This window comes from Pempheris klunzingeri, chromosome 5 (genome assembly GCF_042242105.1).
Source record: "Pempheris klunzingeri isolate RE-2024b chromosome 5, fPemKlu1.hap1, whole genome shotgun sequence".
NCBI classification, from domain to species: Eukaryota; Metazoa; Chordata; class Actinopteri; order Acropomatiformes; family Pempheridae; genus Pempheris; species Pempheris klunzingeri.
Genome location: NC_092016.1, coordinates 27,578,830 through 27,602,487, shown reverse-complemented (window position 1 = coordinate 27,602,487; position 23,658 = coordinate 27,578,830). Strand labels below are relative to the sequence as shown.

The 23,658-nt window shown below is 41.2% G+C and overlaps 1 protein-coding gene across 1 annotated transcript; it reads left to right on the top strand.

The window, feature by feature from the left end:
• Positions 1-491: 491 nt before the first annotated feature.
• LOC139201021 (paired box protein Pax-6-like) lies at positions 492-18,953 on the top strand. Its single transcript, XM_070830223.1, has 10 exons — positions 492-537; positions 6,281-6,411; positions 7,320-7,535; positions 8,364-8,526; positions 12,374-12,526; positions 14,998-15,080; positions 15,739-15,889; positions 16,843-16,952; positions 18,147-18,288; positions 18,868-18,953. Exons 1-10 carry the CDS (start codon positions 525-527, stop codon positions 18,951-18,953), a joined length of 1,248 nt encoding a protein of 415 aa, XP_070686324.1. The 5' UTR covers positions 492-524.
• The last annotated feature ends 4,705 nt before the right edge of the window (positions 18,954-23,658 follow it).

Genomic DNA, 23,658 nt, shown 5'->3' with positions numbered 1-23,658 from the left:
AATTAGAAAGAGTCAGAAATTTGAATCCAATCTTCAGTGTAGCGTAGAAATCACTTTTTGGCTTTAAAAAAGAGTATACACACAAAAATCTAATCCTCCAATGCATCCCTGGACCTGAGTGTGACAGCTGGACTCCCATAGTGCAACATAGGTCAGGGCTCCAAAATAATCTTTTACTGTGTTAGAATGTACACTAACACAGAATGCACATTAGCATACATTAGCATATGAGCCAATCACAGGATGGTCTGGCACTCAGCCATTCTGCCCAGACAGTGTCTAGGAATTTTTTCATCTCAATATGTTTTTCTGATCTGATAAAAAAAAGTGTCTCCCTCTCTCATTGCTGTAGAATAGTTGATTAGAAATGACAAGTGGAGGTCTGGCGTTACTGTGATCCAGTGTCCAGGGCGAGATGTGTGTGCTGTAATGTCTGTACGTGTAATGAACATTCTCACACACATTCTTTTTCTGTTTGTACAGATTTCAGAAGTCAACCGAGCTGGGAGACTGGTGTCGCCTCCATGATGCAAAACAGTGAGTTACATCTCCAAAGTGTTTGCTGTTATGTGTATGGTAAATAATTGTATGTGATACATCCCATCATGCACATGGCAAACAAACAGATGTAAGACTAAAAAATATTTTAATAATACATTTATATGCTGACCAACGAAATATTTCAGCTAAGAAGTGCCGCGAGGGGCCGAGGTCAAACCTCAGCAACAGCAAAAAAACACTAGAACAAACCAAGCACAGACGACAGTCAGAACTGCCACCTGCTCTCACTCCCTAATCATTAAATACGCCTCTGGCATCATTTTTGGACGTGTTCCTCTAATGTCATTTGGAGTTTTGATGCACGGTTGAAGTCAGGTTACATAGTATTACCTTTTTACATTTTTTTTACAAGTATTCTTTTTATCTTTTCCTAAACCTAACCAAGTAGTTTTGGTAGTAAACGTAACCAAACTGTATCTGTTTCATAACTTTGACTATATGTTTATCATTGTTACCATGACGATGAAAGTCACCTATGACAGAGGTCACTTGACTATTGTGACCATGACGACAAAGGTAACCTGACTTCTTCGTTTCCTGCACAACCAAAACTTATGAAAAGCTTTATTTTGAAAGTCCAACCAGATGTTACACATGTATTGTGGCCAACACAATCCCAGAGCCCTGCACATGCAAAACTGCCTCAAGAGGACAGAGCTACTGTATTTGACAGGTCGGCTGTGAGATTGTGTTGATCATTTGGCCATGCAATTACTTTTTTTGTAGATTAGCCTTTTCATTTTAGAAATAATAACACTGTACTCACTAAGGCAATAGTTGAATGCAGCCGCAACACTAAAGCACAGTAAGGGCAAGAAAGACAAGTAGTCCACCTGGTAGAACGCCAAAGCATGTAATAGATGTCAGCGTCACATTTGGCTAAACTACACATTCTCATTAATGTCTGGTTACACTTTCAAAATAAAGGACCAAACGACATGGTTAGGTTCAGAAAAATATAATGGTTTGGGTTAAAATATGTATGTTTGGTAGGAAAGTGAAGTCATGTGTCATATGTGACATTATTAAATCACTTAAAATAACTCTATGTTGCCTTTTCGTTTCACATTGGAAAATTGAACCCATGTGAATTGAACCCATGTGAAAATCCTGTTTGTCACTACTTATCGCTACGTTCACCCTTTGCTGCCATAATTATCACCTCCTACTGGCACTGCTCCTTCACTTTAAGCGTGTACTTTACACACTTAGGTGAGGCAAAATGTCCTCTAGTGGACTGACAGGTCTATTACACGCCCTGACGTGAGACGGTGTGACTATGTGTGATAGAAATGATGGAGAAAAAAAAAGGAAATAAGGCCCTTGAATAATTAGTGTAAAACAGACCTAAATGCAGATTTTCTCTTCATAACGCAAACTCATATGTGTGTATGTAAATGTACCTTAAATTTAGACTGATTGGCCCTTTAAAAATCATTGTAAATTATGAGTGATTAAATCAAAATGCTGTGCTGTATAAAAGTGGGTGGGACTAACATTGAACTCCACCTGATTTCTTCTTCCTTACTGCGGGACAAGAGGTTCATGCTCTCTGCAGTGAAGGTGTGTGGATTACTTCTCTCTCTGTGTCTTTGCTTGCTCCCTTGCTTCCCTGCATCCTTCCTCTGTATCAGTCCTCACACTGTCCTGCTTCCCCCCCGTGCAGCCATCTCACCTTGGATGTTAGAGGATGATGCTGTCTGACATGTAGTTTTATCCCGGTTTCTTTGGATTAAGTGTCAGACTGGTAGCTATGATCACGACACCTTCCTCCCACTTCAATCACTTCTAATTCGAAATAATGAAAATGGAGCAGCTGGAGGTTGTAAGAGGAGGAGCGAATGAAGCACAGGTTACATTAGGAATTGACTGAAGAGAAAGTAGGTCCAGTCAGTCTGCAGTGTGTCTTTTGATATGTGTGAGTGTGTGTGTGTGTGTGTGTATACAATATCCATAAGCATGCTTTTTTTTTGTCGACTAGTATTCATTAGTTCGAGCCATTAGTCGACAGTACACTTTAGAAAGAAACTCCTGAACCAACAACAGCATGATGTATATTTACTATCTACAAACTATGATTATTTCATACGGTGATAACATTTGATTTGAAGGAATTACATAATGATATGATGAGGAATTACCAGGAATCATCCACCTTACAGATCTTTAAACATGACTTAGAGAAGTGTGACCCAACAGTGGAAGTTCAGTCACATGGTAGAGAGATGGTAAGCAGCGTCTCTGATGTCAGACGTCCTTCTTGATCTTTCTCCGGCCTTCCACTGCCTTCTGCTTGATGACCTTTGACCTCCTCCCAGTGGATGCTGTGATTGGTCTTGGTCTTGCGTTCAGTCGGCCGATGAGATGTTCTTCTGTTTCCGCTCTTCCTGTAGTTTCTCTCTGTTTTACTGACGTAGTCTTCCCTGTAGCGATTGTGATGTAATTCAGTTGTCCTAGTCCTGGATTAAGGCTATACCAGTAAACATAGCTAACTCTAACACAATTACATCGCTCCTTGTCACTTTGATCATGAGGATGACACTAATCTATAGGTTGTAATATAGTATGGAAAGTATATGCAATAAGTCCAAGACGAAACTGACAGAAGAGCAGGGCTGAGAGAAAAAAGGCTACTTCACCGGCACGTAAAGCATCATGCACCGTCAGGGGCCGTTCGTTTGTTGCTGTGGGGACAACGCCAGCCATGCTGCTTTTTAGGGTTTTTATCCAAGGTGCTTGGGAGGTTGAATTACTGTCACGCCTGATATTTGTAGGCCGCCAAAACCAAACACAGGGAATGTTTAGCCTGGCAAGATAATGTTAGTGGTAACATTACAACAGTCTGAATTAGCCAGCCAGCTAGCACAGCCGTTAACCGTTACAACTTCTCACTTCTCACTTCTCACTTGCTAGATTTTTCCATCTCAGTGCACCAACAGACTCACCCAAAAAAACACGTGCGTCACTTTCAATTTCAAGCGTGAAACAACCTCAAAACATGTCGGTGTGTGTCGTTTCCAAATAAAAACAGCAACTTTTCATCTAAGGTAAATGGATTGAAAATCCTAATCATTCTCTAAACCTCATCAAATCACTGAATGGAGTATAACCGTTTGGAAATGACGTTAGGGGTGCTGATAGGGGTGCCAGTGTTGTTATGCCGTGCATGGACAAACAAGGAATTTGCTGTTTAATTTGGAGAACATATTTATAATAAAACTACATGGTTAAGCTGAAAATTAATTCAGCCAGGCTCAGTGTGAATGAGGTGATTTCAAGTGAAAGCGGAGATGATTTAAAGTGAAAGCGGCTGAGCTGCTCCCAGGGGCCCACTTTCTGTGTGTGTGTGTGTGTGTGTGTGTGTGCGTGTGTGTGTGTATCATAGAGGGACCACAGCCAAATTGACTCCATATGTCTGTCTATTAATTGTGTGTCAGCAGAGGAAAGCCTGGGTGTGTTCCTCTGGGACATGGCACTGTGATTAACATTTCTACGGCGAAACAATCGACCCCTAAACACAAAGTGAACATGATGCAAGGCAGCATTAGGGAGAGTTAGAGGGGGAAATAATCCACTGCCACACTTGAAGCCAGCAGCAGTGCCTTGACTCTTCCTATAATTTAATTAACCAAAAGAGAAGTTCAAAGCCACGGCAGTGTGAGGTGTACTGGGAGACAAACCCCTCTCTGAGCCAGGTTATCCATCTGTTTTTTCAGTCGAGTGGCTCTACTCCCAGGGAGAGAGGTCAGAGAGAGAGAATCTCCCTTTGTCCCTATTTGGTTCTCTGTAAACTCACATAGAAATACATATATACACATACTTATTGTCTATATTTCTGAAATATTTGTATACATAATATATCGATAATTATTTGTATGAAAGCATTCTTTTTTAACTGAATTAAATTAAATTGAATTGAACTAATCATTTCATTATTTCATTCACTCATTAAAGAAATGATTAGTAATTATAAAGGCATACAGGACGTAGGTTACCTTCTATCTTTAGTTTCATTGTACTGCTTTTCATTGTCTAGTGTCTTTTTTTTTATTCCCTCTATTACTGTGTATTTTCTTTACAGCATGTGTGCCTCAGAATCGGCACTCTGTCCTTTCATTCTAACCACACATGTAGCATTTAGATTAAAAAAAAAACTGTGCAAATAAATAAAACACAAACAAATTAGCACATTTAGCAATTTAACACACACATGAAGCCCAGAGCAGACGAGCGCTTTCTGGTCTGACAACCATCACTTGTCACTATCGTTGCAAAAAAAGGATTAATGAGTGTTTTCCGACCGGCCTCCGCTATGGTTCAGGCTTTAGTTTAGTCACAGGGACAATTATGGCTGTTTTTAAAAAACAACTTAATCATCCACCCAAAATTCGACCCATAATAAAACACAGCTCACATAAACACAGGTCATATTTAAATAGTTGAACTGAGTTGATGCAATGAATTTTCTCATGAGGACAGTCTCAAAGAAACGCGTTCCTTCCCTACAGGTAAAAACTGTATTAGAAAACTGTAAAGAACTTTTCTAGTTTTTGCTTCTCTGTTTATTTTAAAATTCCTGGCAATGTGTTGACTGTGGTGAGCAGCAGCAGTTATTTAAGTGACTACACTATATACAGTATGTTTGATGCCTTGAACATTTACTAAAGATTAACATGTACATGTAAGAACACGTCAGCCAAGTGTGTAAGGAGAAGAATCCTGGGCAAGCAACGTCTTATTCTTGTTCTGTTGTTACTCATATTTGAGGTACCCCCCCTTCTCATTATGACTGAATGCAGTGTCTATAGTGAAACCTCTTCTGATTTACAGCAGCTCCACTCCATACTTACGGTCTCTGTGTGTGCATGACTACGTGTGGTGTGTGTGTGTGTGTGTTGTCTGGTTGTGTGATTTTATTAATGTCCTTTTGAGAGGTTTATAAATCTGCAATATGCTTTCCCACTCAGAGCCATTAACAGACAATAGACAATTGATTCAGTGTAAATCCCTACTTAACCTGCACAGTGTCACAGTGCAGACTGTGGTCTGCTGCTGGCTGAGTGAGACATGTCAGACCTGCAACATGTTGATCAGCAGACAGATCATTTTAAGCTCCACACATAAACCTACACACAGTTAGACTTTGGAGAGCTTAAACTCAACCGTTTCTTTTTTTTTCTTCACTGCCCAAGAAACGTAAACATTTTAGATCACAGAACACTCTGAGGTGATAGTTGTGTCAGTCCTGGGAATTTCTTTTACCCTAAATTGGGTATCTCAGGTCACAGTGTCGCTTTTGCTCGAGGGGTCCTTTGTGGTTTCCAGCTGCAACAATATTAACTTGCTTTTCAAGTCACAAGAAACCATTGTGATAATGCTAAAATCTAGCCTGTACTGTTAAGATGGAAAGATTTTACATGAACACGCACAACTACATTTTTTAGCTTAAGAATGGCACGAGATCCTTTTCTTCATCTCCTTTAACCTGCTTCCTCCTCCCCTTCAGCATGTGCTATGTGATCGGTGTAGCTACTCAGTTCATTCTCAGTTCAGACTTCTCTTTATCACTCAGTTTTTCTGCTTTAAAGTGAATCATTTTTAAAATCATTGCAGAGTTAATATAGCTAATATCTTTTTTTCTTACTTTCTGTGCATTTATACATACATATATATATATACATACATACATATGTGTGTGTGTGTGTGTGTGTGCGTGTAGGTCACAGTGGAGTAAACCAGCTGGGAGGTGTGTTTGTCAATGGGAGACCTTTGCCTGATTCTACCAGGCAGAAGATAGTGGAGCTGGCACACAGTGGAGCTCGACCTTGTGACATATCCAGAATATTACAGGTAAACTCATCCTGCTGAGAACCAATCCTCTCAGCAATGGAACTAGCAGTGGTAGTAGATACTGCACTTTATTCCATTAATATAATATATAATATATATATATATATAAGAAAAACAGCATTGGGGTTTTGGATTACGCTTCGTACACCATTGTACATCAACACTGTCTATTCAAGAAAATTGATGGCATCAGATATTTTCTAAAATGCCTGCATATGACCTATGTTTATGTTCAACTGACAAGCTCTTGTGGTTCTTGTGAATTATGAGTTGCCTGTCAGGAATGAAGGAGGACGTGGTGTGATGCTGATAAAGTAAAGAGCCACCATGCCTTGTAGTGAGCAGGTGTGGACATGATATATAGACGATAGGGTTGACAAAGCAGTAGTCTCCTCTTCGTCCGTGTCAAAACCTGGCGTCTATATTATTCACAACTCAGCCCCACTGTTGGAGTTGGAGGTGGGGGATTTGTGTATGTTATGTCAAGGAACAGACTACGGTAGTCTAGTAAGTTCACTTTTTTCCTCCCCCACAAATGTTTTCCCTTATTAACCTTGTCATCTGCAGCCTCAAGGTGACTCAAGTGACATCACTTGAGGCAGTTTATCAGGTTTTGGAGCCATAAAGACTTTATGCTAATGATACTACACATTTTTACAGCACAGCAGCAGTGCTGGGTCACGACCGACACATGGTTGGTAGAATATTGTATTTGGGTTGTCAAATTCAAAGTACTTTAAAATGTAAAACTTTCTTGCCCAATGACACTTCGGCATGCAGCCTGAAGGAGCCGAGGATTGACTCAGGCACCACAGGCGCCAAAATAAGTTGTTGTGAATTAGGTTGTGATGGTTTGTCATTTTTCTGAAGCTCCAGTAATGTGTGCGATGTGTGGTTCTCGTGCCCAGGTGTCTAATGGCTGCGTGAGTAAGATCTTGGGCAGGTACTACGAGACAGGTTCGATCCGTCCCCGGGCCATAGGAGGGAGTAAACCCAGGGTGGCAACTCCAGAAGTGGTGGGAAAGATCGCTCAGTACAAGAGAGAGTGTCCGTCCATTTTCGCCTGGGAGATCAGAGACCGACTGCTGGCAGAGGGAGTCTGCACCAACGACAATATACCCAGTGTAAGAACCTTCTGTTCTTCATCCAAGCCATTCAGTGAGAGGTTTCTGCAAGGCAAGCTAGCCAAAGATCTAGACTAATCAGTGAAGCTATGTAGAAAGTTGTTACACTACAGCAGCAGGCTTAGTATAAGTAGTTTGTGGGAAGATGTGGTACAAAAACAAACTGGAGCAGGCAGATGCAATCTTGAAAAACATACACGCCTTTAATATCAGTCTTATTTAAATTGCATATCAAAAGTTGCTACCTGACAAAATGTTATCAGGGATTCTTGATCTGCTAAACTGATGCCATACAGTTTGGGAGGACTTTACTTGTTTGTGTTGGGAAGCTGCTGCATGTCTGTTTCAACATTTTGTTACCATCCGAGTGATGATGTGATGATCACTGAAAATGTTTTCATCCATTACATTTTAAATGCATAAAAAATACCTCATTAACCACTAAGACAGAATATATGAGCCCAGTTCCAAATGATACTTTAGTCATGTATTATACCTGTTCTGTTAACTCATACTATCAACCCTTCTGGTTAATACTGTAATTCAAAATTAATTACGTAATGTAAAAATGATAACGCTGACACACCAACATGACAGGTGTAGCTTCTACACAAAGCCTTTAACATTAACCGGTGATGTGGAAGTAACAGATCTAATTGATTCTCTGTAGGGTTTCTTCAAATAGAAATGACGAGGCTGGCAGAAGGTTGACAGTGGGTCATTAATGCTTTTTGACCGTGTTTGGTCCTGAGATTCTGTCCACCAATGCCTTACATATCCAACAAAATAGTTGCTCTCATGTAATTACATTGTTGTGTTTATCACCAGGTTTCATCAATTAATCGAGTGCTCAGGAACCTGGCCAGTGACAAGCAGCAAATGGGAACAGTGGGAGCTGAAGGGATGTTTGACAAACTCAAGATGCTGAATGGACAAACCCCCTGGGGAGGACGCTCAGGATGGTATACTGGGACGACACTCACTACCACTGGTAGGGCACTAACTCACACTACGACTAACACTACTAGTACTTCCACTTCACTACTACAGTAGGGGAATTTCACTCACTACCACCAGTGTGCAAACACTATCACAATCTATAGCACACGTGGGTGTGACTGCGATTTTGGTGACTGTAGTGCAAACAGGTTCAGACCCAGATCGTGCTGAATACATTCTTAATAGAAGAAATACAAAATCTACACTTGAGTGAGGAAGGGCTTCAGTAATGACATCAGCTCAATGTTTTACAAATGCAGTGGAACATGTCCTGAGAGGTTTATGAGGGAAATGCTTTTTGAGCTGCACAGGACTTTTTAGGTGACCATTGGTATAAACTGTCAAAACGTACTCTGTCACATTATAACAGCTCGGTTAATGAGTTCATTCTGTAGATCCACCTATTTTGTCTAGTTATTCCAGTTTTATCCAAATACACAAAGACGTTTTCACGGCCTAAACTTTTTAGATCTGTTGTTTGAAAATCAGATGCTGGTGTTCACATACCAAGATTCTGAAATTTTGCAGGTGAGATTTTCTTCTGTGCTGATCAGTAATATTGCATATTAAATGTAGCTGCCACAGTGAAAATTTGCTCAATACTAATATTATATGGGACAGAGGACACGTTGTAGAGAGTTGATATGAGCAGTTTCAGTTCCTTTTCCTTCAGTGTGTGTGGCTGAGGGCCACATATGCTGAGCGGGGTAGACTCATATGCTGCTGCTCCTCCTCCAGCACCCTGGGATTATAGCAGTGACAAAGTCATGCTATACTTCCACGGCTGCTGCCTCCCCATCAGTCTACAGCATGTTTTTGCTTGTGTTTGTGTATTTGTGTGTGTGACAGACACTCTGTGTGTGTGTGTGTGTGTGTGTGTGTGTGTGTGTGTGTGTGTGTGTGTGTGTGTGTGTGTGTGTGTGGGTGGGTGAAAGGGGCGTCTGCGCTCATTTGTGTCTCTTTCTGCCTGACTGACTGTGACACTGAGCAATGGCTTCATTCTGTTTTGCAGTCTCTGTCTGCTGGGGATAATGAATAATTAGGCTAGCACCACAAATAACATGAGTTCCACAGGGAGCCAGAGTCAAGCTCCCATCTACTCAGAGATCATATATTGGAGATCTCCACTCTGAAGTGTGCTGTACTCTCACTTAGCTTTTAATTCACATGCATGGTTTAATTTCATGGATTTGAATATTACAGATTATATTGTCGACACTGATCGAGGCCTGTTTTTTGATGAAGTACTGCATACAGCAGCCACTGCTTTAGTTGTTATTGCCAATATACCTGCTAGACTATACAGTTACAGAGACAGTCTCACTCAACATGGAATAGCTTATCCTAACATTGCAATTGTCAAATCTATAATTTAGCATCTATTCAATCAGTCAAATTTTACATGGCTTCTTTTAATGCAGGCTACACACAGACTAGCACAAAACACAAAAAATGAAAACAATACAAGAATTTAGATTAAAAACAAGTTTATTGCACATTTTTTGGGGAAAACAAGCTGCAAACACAACATCATAACATACAATATATACAGTACATATAAAGTTTTTATAGTAAATGTGTTAGCAAGCACTTATATATTTACACATGCAGTGGACACAGAGCAACATTAGCAGGATTTGTCATTTCTGTGTTCATTTGATGAGTGTGAGTTCACTATCCATGTCTCCTTTTAGCTCCGGTTTGGTTTCCAAGTAGAATCTCTGTTTTCTATTAGATTATTAAAAAATTAAAATATCAGTGTTGTGCTCAGTACTCTGGGGCACCAATAAATGTTGAGGTTTACCCCATTTCTGGGACAATTTGGCTATTAGAAATAATTAATAATTATTAAAGATAATTGATAATTATATTGATTAGCGGGAAGTCCACCTGGATAAATGAGGAAAAAGATGATTCAGTCTCCCAAAATACTAAACTATCAATTTGGTATTATGATTGATAATTAACTTAATAACTAAAACCAAAATGACCACATTGACAACTAGTAGAAGGATTTCTGAGTTCTTGACAGAGTAGAGGTTGGCACTGTTCACTCTTGTACAACATTACAGACGACAGCATGTATATTAAAAGATTTATTAAAACATAACAACATACAAACACTCTAACTACATGTGACCAGCTAACAAACAATAAGTAGAGTGTATATGTTTGTGTATGTGAAGAGGTGTGTAGAATAGGCAAAAGAATGTAACATGGAGGACTACAAAATGTGGGAGAACCAAATGTTGACTCCCTACAAAATGGCCCCCAGACCCCCTGGTGTGTGGGTCAGAGGCAGACAAAGGAAAGTTGAGTGCTGTAGCTGTTAGCTTAGCTTTGTCTGTATGTGTGAGTGTGTAGATAAAGGTACCAGGTTAGGAGAGGATGGTTAGTCTGTAGACTCTGTGTCTGTGTGAGCAAACTAACATTAACTTAACTTTATGGCTGCACAGTAAACTACAACACATCACAATAATCAAACTCAATGAACATTAAAGCAAATCAAAACCAATACATTAACAAGGTTAAACCATTGTTTAACCATGTATACAGTTATGCTGTGCTATATATATAGAGTTTGTTCCCAGTCCTCAAAGGGAAGAAGAAGGTCCTTCAGTGTGCTGCTTTCTCAGCCTGTTGATGAAACAGGCTGGAAGAAGGTTCTGGTTCTTCTTACTGTTCTGTTGCAGGCTGGAGGAATCTGGTCACTCCTTTGTTTTGTGCTAGCTAGCAGCTCATTGCTAACTTGCTGGTGTGCTACTGTTCAGAGAATTGGGAGAGCTGAGCTGGATCTTCACGGGTCCAGAGAAGAAGTCAGAGAGAGCCAAGCTGGACCCTCAGGGGTCCAGAGGAAAGGTGTGAGAGAGCTGTCCTGAGGTTGTAGGGTCATGTCTCACACATTAGCCAATGGTGGCTGTAAATCTGGGTCCAGGGGTGCATTTAACACATATGTGGGAAACTTAAGGACTCTCGGAAACTGAGTTCAGAGAGGGAGCCCGATGTTCAACACACAGAACAACATGTAGTCATCACCAACTTGGTGGAGCCCGACATCAGTGATGAAGTTAAAAAGAGCATTTAAAGAACTGAGAGCTTTCTGCTACAATTCTGTATCATCTGCCTTACTGTAATTTTTGACATCAGTCTGTGTAAAGAAAATCGCATAGGCCCAGTGAGGAACATCAATGTCAATAGGTATGAGGAAACACATTCATTTGTCAAGTGTATGGATTAAAATGCCATGATCAACTGTGTCAAACGCAGTGCTCAGATCTAACAGAATGAGACTGCGATGTTGCTGCAATCAACTGATATTCAGAGGTCATTTATTATCTTTAATGAAGCTGTTTCAATGTGATAGTTGGTCTGATTGCCAGACTGGAATTTTCTAATACATTATCAGTTTTCAGATAATCATGTAGTTGGTCACAAACATAAGCACAGTTTTTAGATACTGGTGTTTTCATAAGCATTTCGATGTGTTTTTAAACTTTTTAGCCACTACAGTTCAAGGTGGAATATTGCTATTTTTTTTTTATTTTTTTTTTTTATAATGCTACATTTATCTGATGGCTGAAGTTACTTGTTACTTTGTGCATTAAGATTAAAATATGATGATTATTATAGTTTAAACTCATTAGAATATCCATATCTGATACTTTAGTACATTTAGCTGAAAAATGCATTTTAGACAACTCACCTTTGATGTTTATTTAGTTACACTAAGATGTGGAAACCCCAGCTGATGGTGTATCTGAGAATAACAGTGACTGGTCTGAAACTAATGTAATTCTGTGTCCTACCTCCTTCCTTCCTTCTTTTCCTCCTTGGTGCAGAGTGTCCACAGGCAGAGGGAGGTGAAAACACCATATCAGTTAGTTCCAATGGTGAAGACTCAGAGGAGACACAAATGAGGCTTCAGCTGAAGAGGAAACTGCAGAGAAACAGAACGTCTTTCACACAGGACCAGATAGAAGCCCTAGAGAAAGGTAATTGCTAGGTGTTCATCATTACATCATATAACTACATACACATTATACATTATACACATCAGCTCTAGCACCAAACTCCTGGAGAGGGGGTGGACTCTCTCCTTTTCCAGGGTGGCCCAGGGTGAGAGGCGCCAGGTGGATGTGGGAATACTCATGAGTCCCTGGCTGAGCGCCACGGTGTTGAACTCCCTGGTGAATGAGATGGCCGCCTCCATGCCACCATGGGTTGCTGGGGGGAAGGCTCTGGCTGTTGTGGGTGCTTACACACCAAACAGCAGTTCAGAGTATCTGGCCTTCTTGGAGTCTCTGGATGACATCCTGGAAGGGGCTCTGTCTCCGACTCTCATAGTTCTACTGTGAGATTTCAACGCTCACTTTGGTAATGATGGAGAAACCTGGAGGGGGGTGATTGGGAGGAACAGAGTGGTGTTTTGTTATTGGGCTTCTGTGCTAGGGATGAATTGGCCATAATGAACACCATGTTCGAGCTTAGGGTGGTTCGTAAGTGTGCATGGTATCAGACCACCTTAGCCCAAAGATCTATGATCGACTTTGTGGTCGTGTCATTGGATGTGCGGCTGTATGTCTTGGACCTCTGGAAGAGAGGAGCAGAGCTGTCAACTGATCTCCACCTGGTGGTGAGTTGGATCAGATGGCGGGGGAGGCTGACAGACAGACCTGGTAAACTGTCTCTGTTTCTCGTATATCTCGGGGGAGGGTGGAGACATGGAATCTGAGAGGGCCACGTTTAAAGCCTCAATTACAGAGGTGGCAGCCGGGAGCTGTGGCCAGAAGGTCGTCTGTGCTGGTGTGGGCAGCAACCTAAGAACCCACTGGTGGACACGAGCAGTGAGGGAGGCCATCGAGCTGAAGTAGAAGACTTTTCAGTCCTGGTTGGGTCGTGGGTCTCCTGAAGCAGCAGATCGATACCAGGGGGCCAGAAGGGGGTTGCGGCTGCAGGGTTGCACTGTGGGAGGAGTTCAAAGAGGCTATGGAGAAGGACTTTAAGGTGGCCTCAGGGAAGTTCTGGCAAACCATTCAGCAGCTCAGGAAGGGAAAACAGGGCTTGACTCAGGCTGTGTTCAGCCAGAAGGGAGAACTGCTGACCTGGACAGGGGATATCGTGGAAAAAGCACTTTGAGGAACCCCTGAACCCGATCAACATGTCCTCTGTGGAGGAGGTAGAGTCTGAGGACTCAGGGAATTCTCAACCATATCCATGACAGAGGTCTCCAAGGTAGTTAAGAAGCTCCTCAGTGGCAAGGCGCCAGGGGTGGATGAGATTCACCCTGAGATGCTGAAGGCTCTGGACATTCTGGGAGAATAGAGAATAGAGTACTCGGGTTCGTTGCTACAAGCCATCCGGTCCCTGTATAGCCAAAGTGAGAGCTGTGTCTGTATTCTCAGCACAAAGCCAAGCATGTTCTCACTGGGTGTTGGACACCAAGGCTACCCCTTGTCAACAATCCTGTTTGTGATATCTATGGACAGGATCTTAAGGCGCAGCCAAGGTGAGGAGAGCATCTGGTTTGGAGACTCTGCTTTTTGCAGAATGTGGTTCTGTTGGCTTCTTCAGACCGTGACCTTCAGCATGTGCTGGGGCAGTTTGCAGCTGTGAAGCAGTCGGGATGAGAGCCAGCACTCCTAAGTCTGAGGCCATGGTTCTCTGCTAGAAAACAGTGGATTGCCCCTTCAGGGTTGGGAGCGAGTTGCTGCCCCAAATGGGGAAGTTTAAGTATGTCGGGGTCTTGTTCACAAGTGAGGGTAAAATGGAGCACTAGATGGACAGATGAGGATGGATGGATTGGTGCAGCGTCAGCAGTAATGTGGGCGCTGTACCAGTCCGTTGTGGTGAAGAGGGAGCTGAGCCAGAAGACGAAGCTTTACCAGTCGATCTACGTTCTAACCCTCACCTAATGATGAGCTCTGGGTGATGACTGAAAGAACGAGATCACCGATACATGCGGCTGAAATGATTCTCCTCCGTAGGGTGTCTGGGCTCAGCCTTAGAGATAGGGTGAGGAGCTGGGACATCCAGGAGGGGCTCGGAGTACAGCCGCTGCTCCTTCACATCAAATGGAGCAAGTTGAGGTGGTTTGGGCATCTGTCAGGATCCCTCCAGGGCACCTCCCTTTGGAGGTTTACTGGGATCGTCCCACAGTGAGGAGGCTCCATGGCAGACCCAGAACTTGCTGGAGGGATTACATATCTCATCTGGCCTGGGAACACTTCGGGGTCCCCCAAGACATTAGATCAGATTACTACTTAAGTTTCTGTGCCATGGTTTGGTCATAAAGTGACGAGTGCAGTTCTAAAATTATAAAATTATATTGGAAATACTAAATGTGGAAACTGATTCAATGAAAAAGAAAACCTGCACGTCACAGCATGTCATCACAGCAGATGTTGGAAATCATTGCTTCACTATGATCGTTACTCTAAAGTAAGGATGTGTGGTTTTGTTTCAGAATTTGAAAGGACTCACTATCCAGATGTATTTGCCAGAGAACGCCTTGCCAACAAAATAGACCTTCCAGAGGCAAGAATACAGGTAGGCGCAGTTATTTATTATCGTTTTAGGCTACAAGTCACTGTGTGAGTGTGTGATGTAATAATGCATGGTGGTCTTTAAATAACAACATTGATGCACTATGCAATGGTGATGATAAGTCACAGACAACATGCCATTAGGGATATGCTCACATTTTTTCAAATATATCTTAAAACAGTAGTGACCTGCCCATATGTACATTGAAAATGTTAATGATTGCTGTAATTGTTCCTCGTGTCCACGTCAGCTTTGATGAGATCCTTTCTTAGAGTGATTTTTATTTAAGTGATGGGCAACAACATCTACTGTCCATGTTTTGTGCAAAAAATGTCTTCATAAGATCAGTCAAAGCTAATATGGGGCTTCAGCAGCCTGTGTTTGATAAAACAAATGGATATCTTTTACTTTTCTTTCGAACAAAATTCAAATTTCAGCAAAGCAAGAATACATTTGTGAATACAACCGAGACTATGGATTTTGCTCACTTATATCAACATTGCTGTAAGAAGACAGAACACAGAAAGTATGGAAAAGGAGAACAATTAAGGCAACTAATAACTCTTTCAATGTACGTATGGACATGTTGTTATTGTTTAAGATAGACGTGAACCAATTTTTTAACCTGACAACAACCACTATTCTATTCTGGCATGTGCAGGTTTGGTTTTCCAACAGACGAGCAAAGTGGAGAAGAGAGGAGAAGCTGAGAAATCAACGTCGTCAGGTGTCCAACTCCTCCAGCCATATTCCCATCAGCAGCAGCTTCAACACAAGTGTTTACCAACCTCTACCACAACCTACTACACCAGGTACTGACAAGGATATACACTACAATTACTTATTATGAGCATACTAATTAATGAATATTGTCTTAATGGTTAGGCTGCCGGAATGTTATATGTGTCAACAGGCCCTTTTCATGGCAGACATCTTAACTTTTGATCAGATTTACTGATAATATTGATATTGGCTCTGCTCTGGTCAAGTGTCAAGGTAAACCCAGTAAAATGACAGTAACAATGAGCCAGCATCTACAATGTGGTAATTTGGCTGTACTTGATTCCTATAATAACTATAGTGAGTGGCTGCTTGTTCAGTCATTTTTGGTACAAACCAAAGTGTGTCTGTCCAACCTAGTCTCACAAAAGTTTGTGAAATAGCCACAAAATTTAATCTGTGAATTTGTGTCAGTGGACACTAATTTCTTGGCTTACGGCTGACGGGCAGCAATTTGAAATGAATGCCAACTGATGGCAGAGAACCCAAAACAATAGTTGAATGCGCCCACAACATGGTGTACTTCAAATGTCTACTGCAGCCAATTAGCAATAACACTGCATCTAGATCTAGATCTATGTCACTGTCATGTTTTTATGTTGAGAAATGTTTAACGGGAAGCTGTGTCAATACATTACATTTTGTGACTATGTCACAAACTTCTGTGAGACAGGGTTGACAGTATATAGTATCAGAAACTGTGAGGCATCAAATGTCTGGCCAGATTCTTAAAAATGCTTACTAATCATTAGATGGTGCCTTGTAGACTTCTTTTCCTATCTTGATTCAGTTGCATGGTCTTTAAATATGAGAGCATAGAAATAAATTTTAGTCTACTGACTTCTAGCTTGAGATTTACTTGTGACTTGCAAAACAATGGCATCTATCTCCCCTGCATCTGCTAATGTCATAGTAATATTCAAATGGCTTGGGATACAGTGCAAATGTCTTTGTTCACTCCATTTCTCCATCCCTGTCTCTTTAGTGTCCTTCTCATCAGGATCCATGTTGGGAAGGTCAGATCCGGTTCTGTCCAACAGCTACAGCCTAACAGCCATGCCCAGCTTCAGTATGGCTGCTAGCCTGCCTATGCAAGTAAGATTATTTTAGAAGACAGCACAATACACAGCTAGTCCATGACTGGAACAACTGAAGTTAGAGATACAGTAGCATCTTCATGTGTGTCACTTTCTAACTTTGACGCAGGCGGGTTGATATACACGTGAACAGTTGATGGGTTGACAACGATTGCTTAGGACAACTTTGTGGGAATGGTTGCCATTGGTGAACATGGGACAACATGGTCCTTCATCTCTGGCAGCTACACCAGAAAATAAATCACCACCACAATCAGTCAGACAGTCCAAACACAGAGCCTCTTGTAAAAAAACACAGGATTGTCACAACATAATGTGACTTCATGTGGGAATGCACTGCACTGGCCAATCAAATACAAGGTAGCACTAATTCCTGCTAGATTACTATGTAATGTTGAACAGGCCATGATCATTCTCCATAGTTGTAAAAGGGTAAATGGTCTGTTTTTGTATAGCTCCTTTCGAGTCATTTCAACCACTGAAAGTGCTTTTCCATGACATCCTCATTCACCCATTCACACATGATTCATACAGGGGGAGTCTAATTTGGAGGGGATTTTTGTTTCATACACATTCACACAAGAAGCAATACTTCAGGAGTAAGTTAGGGTTCAGTGTCTTGCCCCAGGACACTTTGACTTGGAGGAATCCCACTCTTCCTTTATCCTTCCTTATAGTGTTATAAACCACTGTGCAGTGTTTAGTGACTGATGAGCTTTGAATTTTATTGATGTACATTAAATCTCAAATTGGGCTTTTATGGATCATATTTCATCTTCTCACCTGTGCCTGTAGTCACTGGCTTATACCATGTTTTTAATGCAAGGCTAGTTTTGGTCTGAGCACCCACTCTATGGGGCGGGACAATGTACATGGAATCTCCTGTTTTGACTATTTTGGAAGGATCTGAGACCCCCGCATGGCTAAATGCCTTTAAAGAAAAAAAATGTTAAGAAGTCTTTCTTGACCAAAAATGTCTCTTCACCTGTAATAAGGCATGTTGACCATAACCTTCCCTGTGTGAAAAAAAGGCTATTAATTGACAATTGATTGTGACTTCAGAAAAATTGCCTTGATGGTTGTGAGGCTGTATTAGCACAGTTAATCTCACATGACAGCTACCCAATGGTGGACTGCTCATCAGTGTGTTCAATTCTGCTGTTTTAATGGGTAATATTATTTATGTTTCCAGGCATCCAGCCAGACCTCTTATTCCTGCATGCTGCCCACTAGCCCCACTGTAAATGGAAGAAGTTACGAGACATATACACCTCCACACATGCAGCCACACATCAACAGCCAGTCAATGACGTCCTCTGTCACATCATCAACAGGTAGGAAGTTACTAACTACTTACTAACTACTCTTTGATATTCTACGCTCTCCTCTGTCTGCACTCACGCTGAATGTCGATACCCAGTTACATGAGACCCTCATGTAAAACTCCCTAAACAGCTGAACTGTCACTTGTTTTCATTCTTTAATTATGTTTGATACTTTTGGAAATTATGGTATTTACAGTGCAGATCTGTGGGTTTGGACAATGCTTATCTCTACCATATTAGTTTGTAATGATCCGCAGAGACTGCCAGATTAAAACTAAAACATGGAAACTGACCATTTTTACAAATTAAATTTAGGAATGAGCTCAGATTAAGAAATCTCAGATTATTGGTGCAGCCCTTTTTACATTCCCAACAAATTTATACAAGCTTTCTTTTAACTCTTCATCTATCTGCAGAGTTCCGTCAGTTCAAATGCAACATGTGGACTCTCTTCAGTATAGAAGAGTCTTTACAATGGTGTTACTTCTAAAATTTGCTTTGTGTTTAGTCAAAACACTCCTTTAAAATTTGCTGTCATGTCCGTCTTATAACTGTACTCTAATGACCTCTTTCCCCCCCCTACACTAGGTCTGATTTCCCCTGGTGTCTCAGTTCCAGTCCAGGTTCCAGGAAGTGAAGCTGACATGTCACAGTACTGGCCGCGCCTGCAGTGATGTCATTTCTCATGGCAATTGTTGTTGTGTCCATTGATCATAAGCAGTGGCTGCTGCAGCAGGACTGTATGGGACATCAAAGCTTAAACTATTCCTAATTTTACAGCTTGAATGTAAAAAAGGACCTGTCATTGACTGAAACAGATTGCACTGCAGCAAATGCAATTACTCCCATTAGTGATTGCGAGAAAACAGAAGAAGTTTGAGTACTCATCTACTTGAAGGATGTGAACCAGTACAAGCTCAGCTACAACTGGATCAAAAGTCTAATGGAGTTGTCACACCACAACTTTTCCATTAGCTGTCATTCAAAGTCTCACTGGTGAGGAAATCTGGCACTTGCCCAGAATGAAAAGCTCTGGCCTGAGCTCTACTCAGGAAGCTCAGGAAGCTCAGGAAGGTGGACCGTCCTTTGGTAACAACAAAGTCCAGACAGGAAGAAACTGCTCAGTGTATTTGGGCGATCTGTGGGAAGACATATTACCTCCACTTTCAGCTCCTAATTTATATCATGTTGGTGTGTTTGTCACAAAAAAGATTTTGACTGAAACGTAAAGGGAAAAACTTCATTAAACCTGAAGTGAACTGTCTGCTATGAATTTGTTTCATCAGCAGATAAAAAGCTCCGGCCTGGAAAGTGTATAGAATTTCAGAATGTGGATTCTGGTGAAATGTATTTGGTATTGTAAACACTTTGATCTGGGGGTGGGGGGGGGACTGGAAGCAGAACAAAAACTTAATTAGCTCAAAAAAGTGAACATTGGATTGTGTCTAGGATGTAAATCTGGTTCCAATTTCAAAATGTAAAGTATTTGTCCTCTCAGTGGTCTGGGGGGGTTCCATAATAAACTTGTTTCAATTTTACTCCTTGTTACATTCTATAGTTTTATTATGGATTTATTCATATTTACTTTTATTTGTTGGACCATGAATACAGTCAAGCACCTGAATACATAAGAAAGTGTTCAGCCTCGTGAGAAAAGCCCTGAACTAAAGTGAAATCTAGTCTCCATCCCCGCAGTAGAGCTTCATAGACATACAGTAGCAGGGTGATCTGAGGCCTCATTTAAAAATAAAGATTTTAATAAACGTGCATAAGCACACCGACAGGCAATGTTCCCTGGAAATGTGTGCATGGGGATCTGTCTTATATTCCACCCTCCACATGCCCACATTCAACCATAGATGGTCAATGAAAAGCACCTCAAGAATGCTGATGCATAGAAATGAGCCAAATGATCAGTTGTTCTTTACAGTGAATCATGGCAAAAACTGACCAAGATAGAAACTGGGCTAGAAGGTGGATGTTAAAAAACATGTATTATTTGGTGCCTTTGAAGATGTGCCCAGTGAGACAAGGGGAGAGGGCAGAGAATCAGAAAGTCAAGCCAGACTTTCCAGAATCAGGTGCAGGTAAACTTGCTTCTTTCTTTGCTGCCTAAGCTATGTCCACGAGGGACAATTGAGTCACCACAAAGTGACAAGCTATGCAGATTTAGTTTTTATCAGTTTTTTTACTTATTTTTTTAATTCACATAATATGATGAATATGATGCGAAGCAACAAAGTCAAGTAGGTTTTAAATATTACACAGGTCATCCCAGAAAATCACTTGAAAATGAATCGTTCACATGACCGCTGTTGAGGTCACATGTGAGTATTTTGATTCATTGACACTGCTCTAAATACTTCAATGAGTTTGTAATTGGAAAAACACACTCTGTGAGTGGTTAAGGTCACAGACAGTCATGTGAGGTTACTTACATGAATAACTCACCAGCCTGACAGCAAAAAATAATTTGGTGTAAAATATGTGGCCCTGCAAGCTTAGTGATTACTTGGAGCCAACCACAATGGCTCACTAGATGGCTGGCTTAATAGCTAACTAGGGGTAGGTAACCCTGCTGTCATCAAGTAAAGCAACTCTGATCAACTTCACACTTGGTGGGTGTGTTGCTGTGAACCCGTTCATTTTACACCTGGGCCTTCAGTGGCATCCTACCTGAATCAAACCATCAATATGAAACCATCAATATTATACAGAAAGGCAGTATAACAGGACGTTGCGTTGCAGACAGGTATCTCATGTTACGAGAATGAACGACATCACTAAAGCAAGAAATCCAATTAAAAGAATTCAACAAGTCACCAAACACTCTAACCACTGACTCGGCTCCAAACACAGAGTCGTTCAGTTGCCAACACCAGGCATTCCCAGCAACACAATCTACTCCTCGGAGCCTGTAAGCCGAGGGTACCGCTCGTAGTTGCTGACCTGAAAGTGGCGGACTAACCCTTTTCCCGGCTGGGACAGGCTTGCTAGCTTCGGGGTGGACCGGCATTTCCTCAAAATGTCCAGCTTTTCTTGGAAGGTCCGCCTTGAAAATGGATTTCTAAGTAGATCTGCGACCAAATTAACATCTTCTCCTCCGTCAGCCATTGTGAGTTAAAAAAACTGCTATTAATACTTACGATTATGCATTTCAATTCAATTCAATTCAATTTATTTTATTTTGTATAGCCCAATATCACAACAGTGTCTCATAGTGCTTTACAAAGTTGCTAAAGTTTTAGCTTGTGCAAGTCGCTACAGATAAGAATCGCTAGCTTTGGCTAAGCTCTCTGACCAGCCAATTAGAGGACGTGAAAATACTAACGTCACCGTGCGCCTGCTAGAAGGCCCTGGGGTCACCAACTCGAAATCTGATTGGTTAAAGCAACAGTTTCATTGTGATGTATTTTAAGCTACGGGCGCCTGCACTTTTGATTCTGAAGGCCTCAGGGCAGATTTCTTTGACCCTGGCAACACATGATGGCTGAAATATGATTGGATAAAAGCTCTAATATAGACATACACTGCTGGAAGCCCCCCAGCCCAGAGACACAGAGACACTATGAGATGAAGAGCATAGACTATTAATAATAATCTAAAAAGATTCATGGGAAAATATTAAAACGTAAATCATTGATTCTGAGCTTAGGCCAGCAGAGAAGGCCTTGCTGGCCCTGTCGCTTAGGCCTGTCATGAGCAAACTCTTGCACACAACATTGCCCAAAGCACAAACACTAATCTAGTTTGCCTGAATGGCAATATAACACAACACAAAACTCCATGGAGTTTCAACTAGTTGGAAAAATTAAAATGGACACAAATTATGTACCATCACTATTCAAATGTTTACTCACAATATAGGTAGCAAAGTCTATTTGCTGCATCAGCAACCTAGGATAACATTCTAGACTACCTCTATTTTATAATCAAGAGCTAGAATAGAATCACATATCCTATTCTGCAAATAGTTTATCGTTGTCACTGTACAACAGTAGTAGTTAGAATCACCTCATTCACTCTAGCTATTGCTGGAATCAACTCTCTCCTGGGATTTGACTGAAAGGATGACCATTGCCTTGTACCATATGGTTATTTTGCTTCCCTGCCACTCCTCTAAATACTTCACTGAGTCTGTGTGAAGCTGCATCACTTTGCACAAAGCCATTTAATCAACCCTAGACAGAAACTTAGGACACATTTGAACACATTTGAAAGCCTTGTTCTTAGTCGTTCACACCTAACCTGGCAAAATTTACTGCGTTGTACTGCCCTCCTGGTCCTTACTCTGAAATTCTATCTGAATTCTCAGAGTTTTGATCAAATGAAGTCCTTAGTAGAGTTAAAGTGATTATAGTAGGTGTGTCTAGAATTCATGTTAACGTTGTGAAGATGGCCTCAGCACTGCATTCATCCCATTATTGGGCTCAATTGGCCTCTCTCTGAGTGTAAATGGCCCCATTCTCTATTTTAATCACACCCTCCACCTTGCTCTGGCATATGGCAGAGAAATTGACCATTTAATGGTCTTTTCACAAAATCCTATTTTATCAGACCATAACCTAATAACATGTGGATTCTTACTACATGCTATTAGACAAAATGTTTTCACTAAATGTCTATCTGATGCAGTGCAGTCACTAAATTCAAGGATCAGCATTTAATTCAATATGTCTCAATACAGCAGAGGACTCGTGAGAGTCCCCCCTTAGATCACCTTGTGATTGTGCCTCAAGCTCACTTGAAATGACTTTCGATATGGCGAGGATATGGCATTCCACCGAGCTGGAAGAATCTCACCTAGCCTGACAAGGTAGTCGTAAAACATTTAAGAAGGCTCTGCCACTGCTGCGCATTACTCATCACCAATAGAGAAAAATAAAAAAGGACATTAGCCAGGCTGACAAAGAGCCAGAACTCTAATGATTCATGTATTCCTGCAGAACTCAGTTGTAATGACATCATGAGCTTCGTCAGTGACAAAATTCATCAATTCAAACCTGTGTGATTTTTTACATAACAGTAGTTTATTTCAGGATTTTCAGGCAGGATTTTGAACACACGGTCGCACAGAGACAGCACTGATGAAAGACGAGAACTTCTCTCTGCACTTGTCTTGTTAGATCTTAGTGCTGCATTTGACGTTATTGTGCTTGGCCCTAAATGCCTTAGAGATGCATTTTCTAACTATATAGCTACTATTGATGAGATGACACTGTCCTCCAGCACAGGATAAGTTATCTTATCTTATGCTTAGTAAGCATAAGTTATCTTTGATCAGAATATGTCCTTTGACTTCCACATGAAACAAATTACAGGGACTGCCTTCGTCAACCTATGTAACATTGCAGAAATCTCAGTCTCAGAAGTCTCAGA

Bases quoted from the DNA above. Each gene is read 5' to 3' on its own strand.
- LOC139201021 (XM_070830223.1), top strand. The intron at 15,081-15,738 runs GTAGGCGCAGTT...TGGCATGTGCAG, and splicing joins TTCCAGAGGCAAGAATACAG to GTTTGGTTTTCCAACAGACG. The intron at 15,890-16,842 runs GTACTGACAAGG...CTGTCTCTTTAG, and splicing joins ACCACAACCTACTACACCAG to TGTCCTTCTCATCAGGATCC.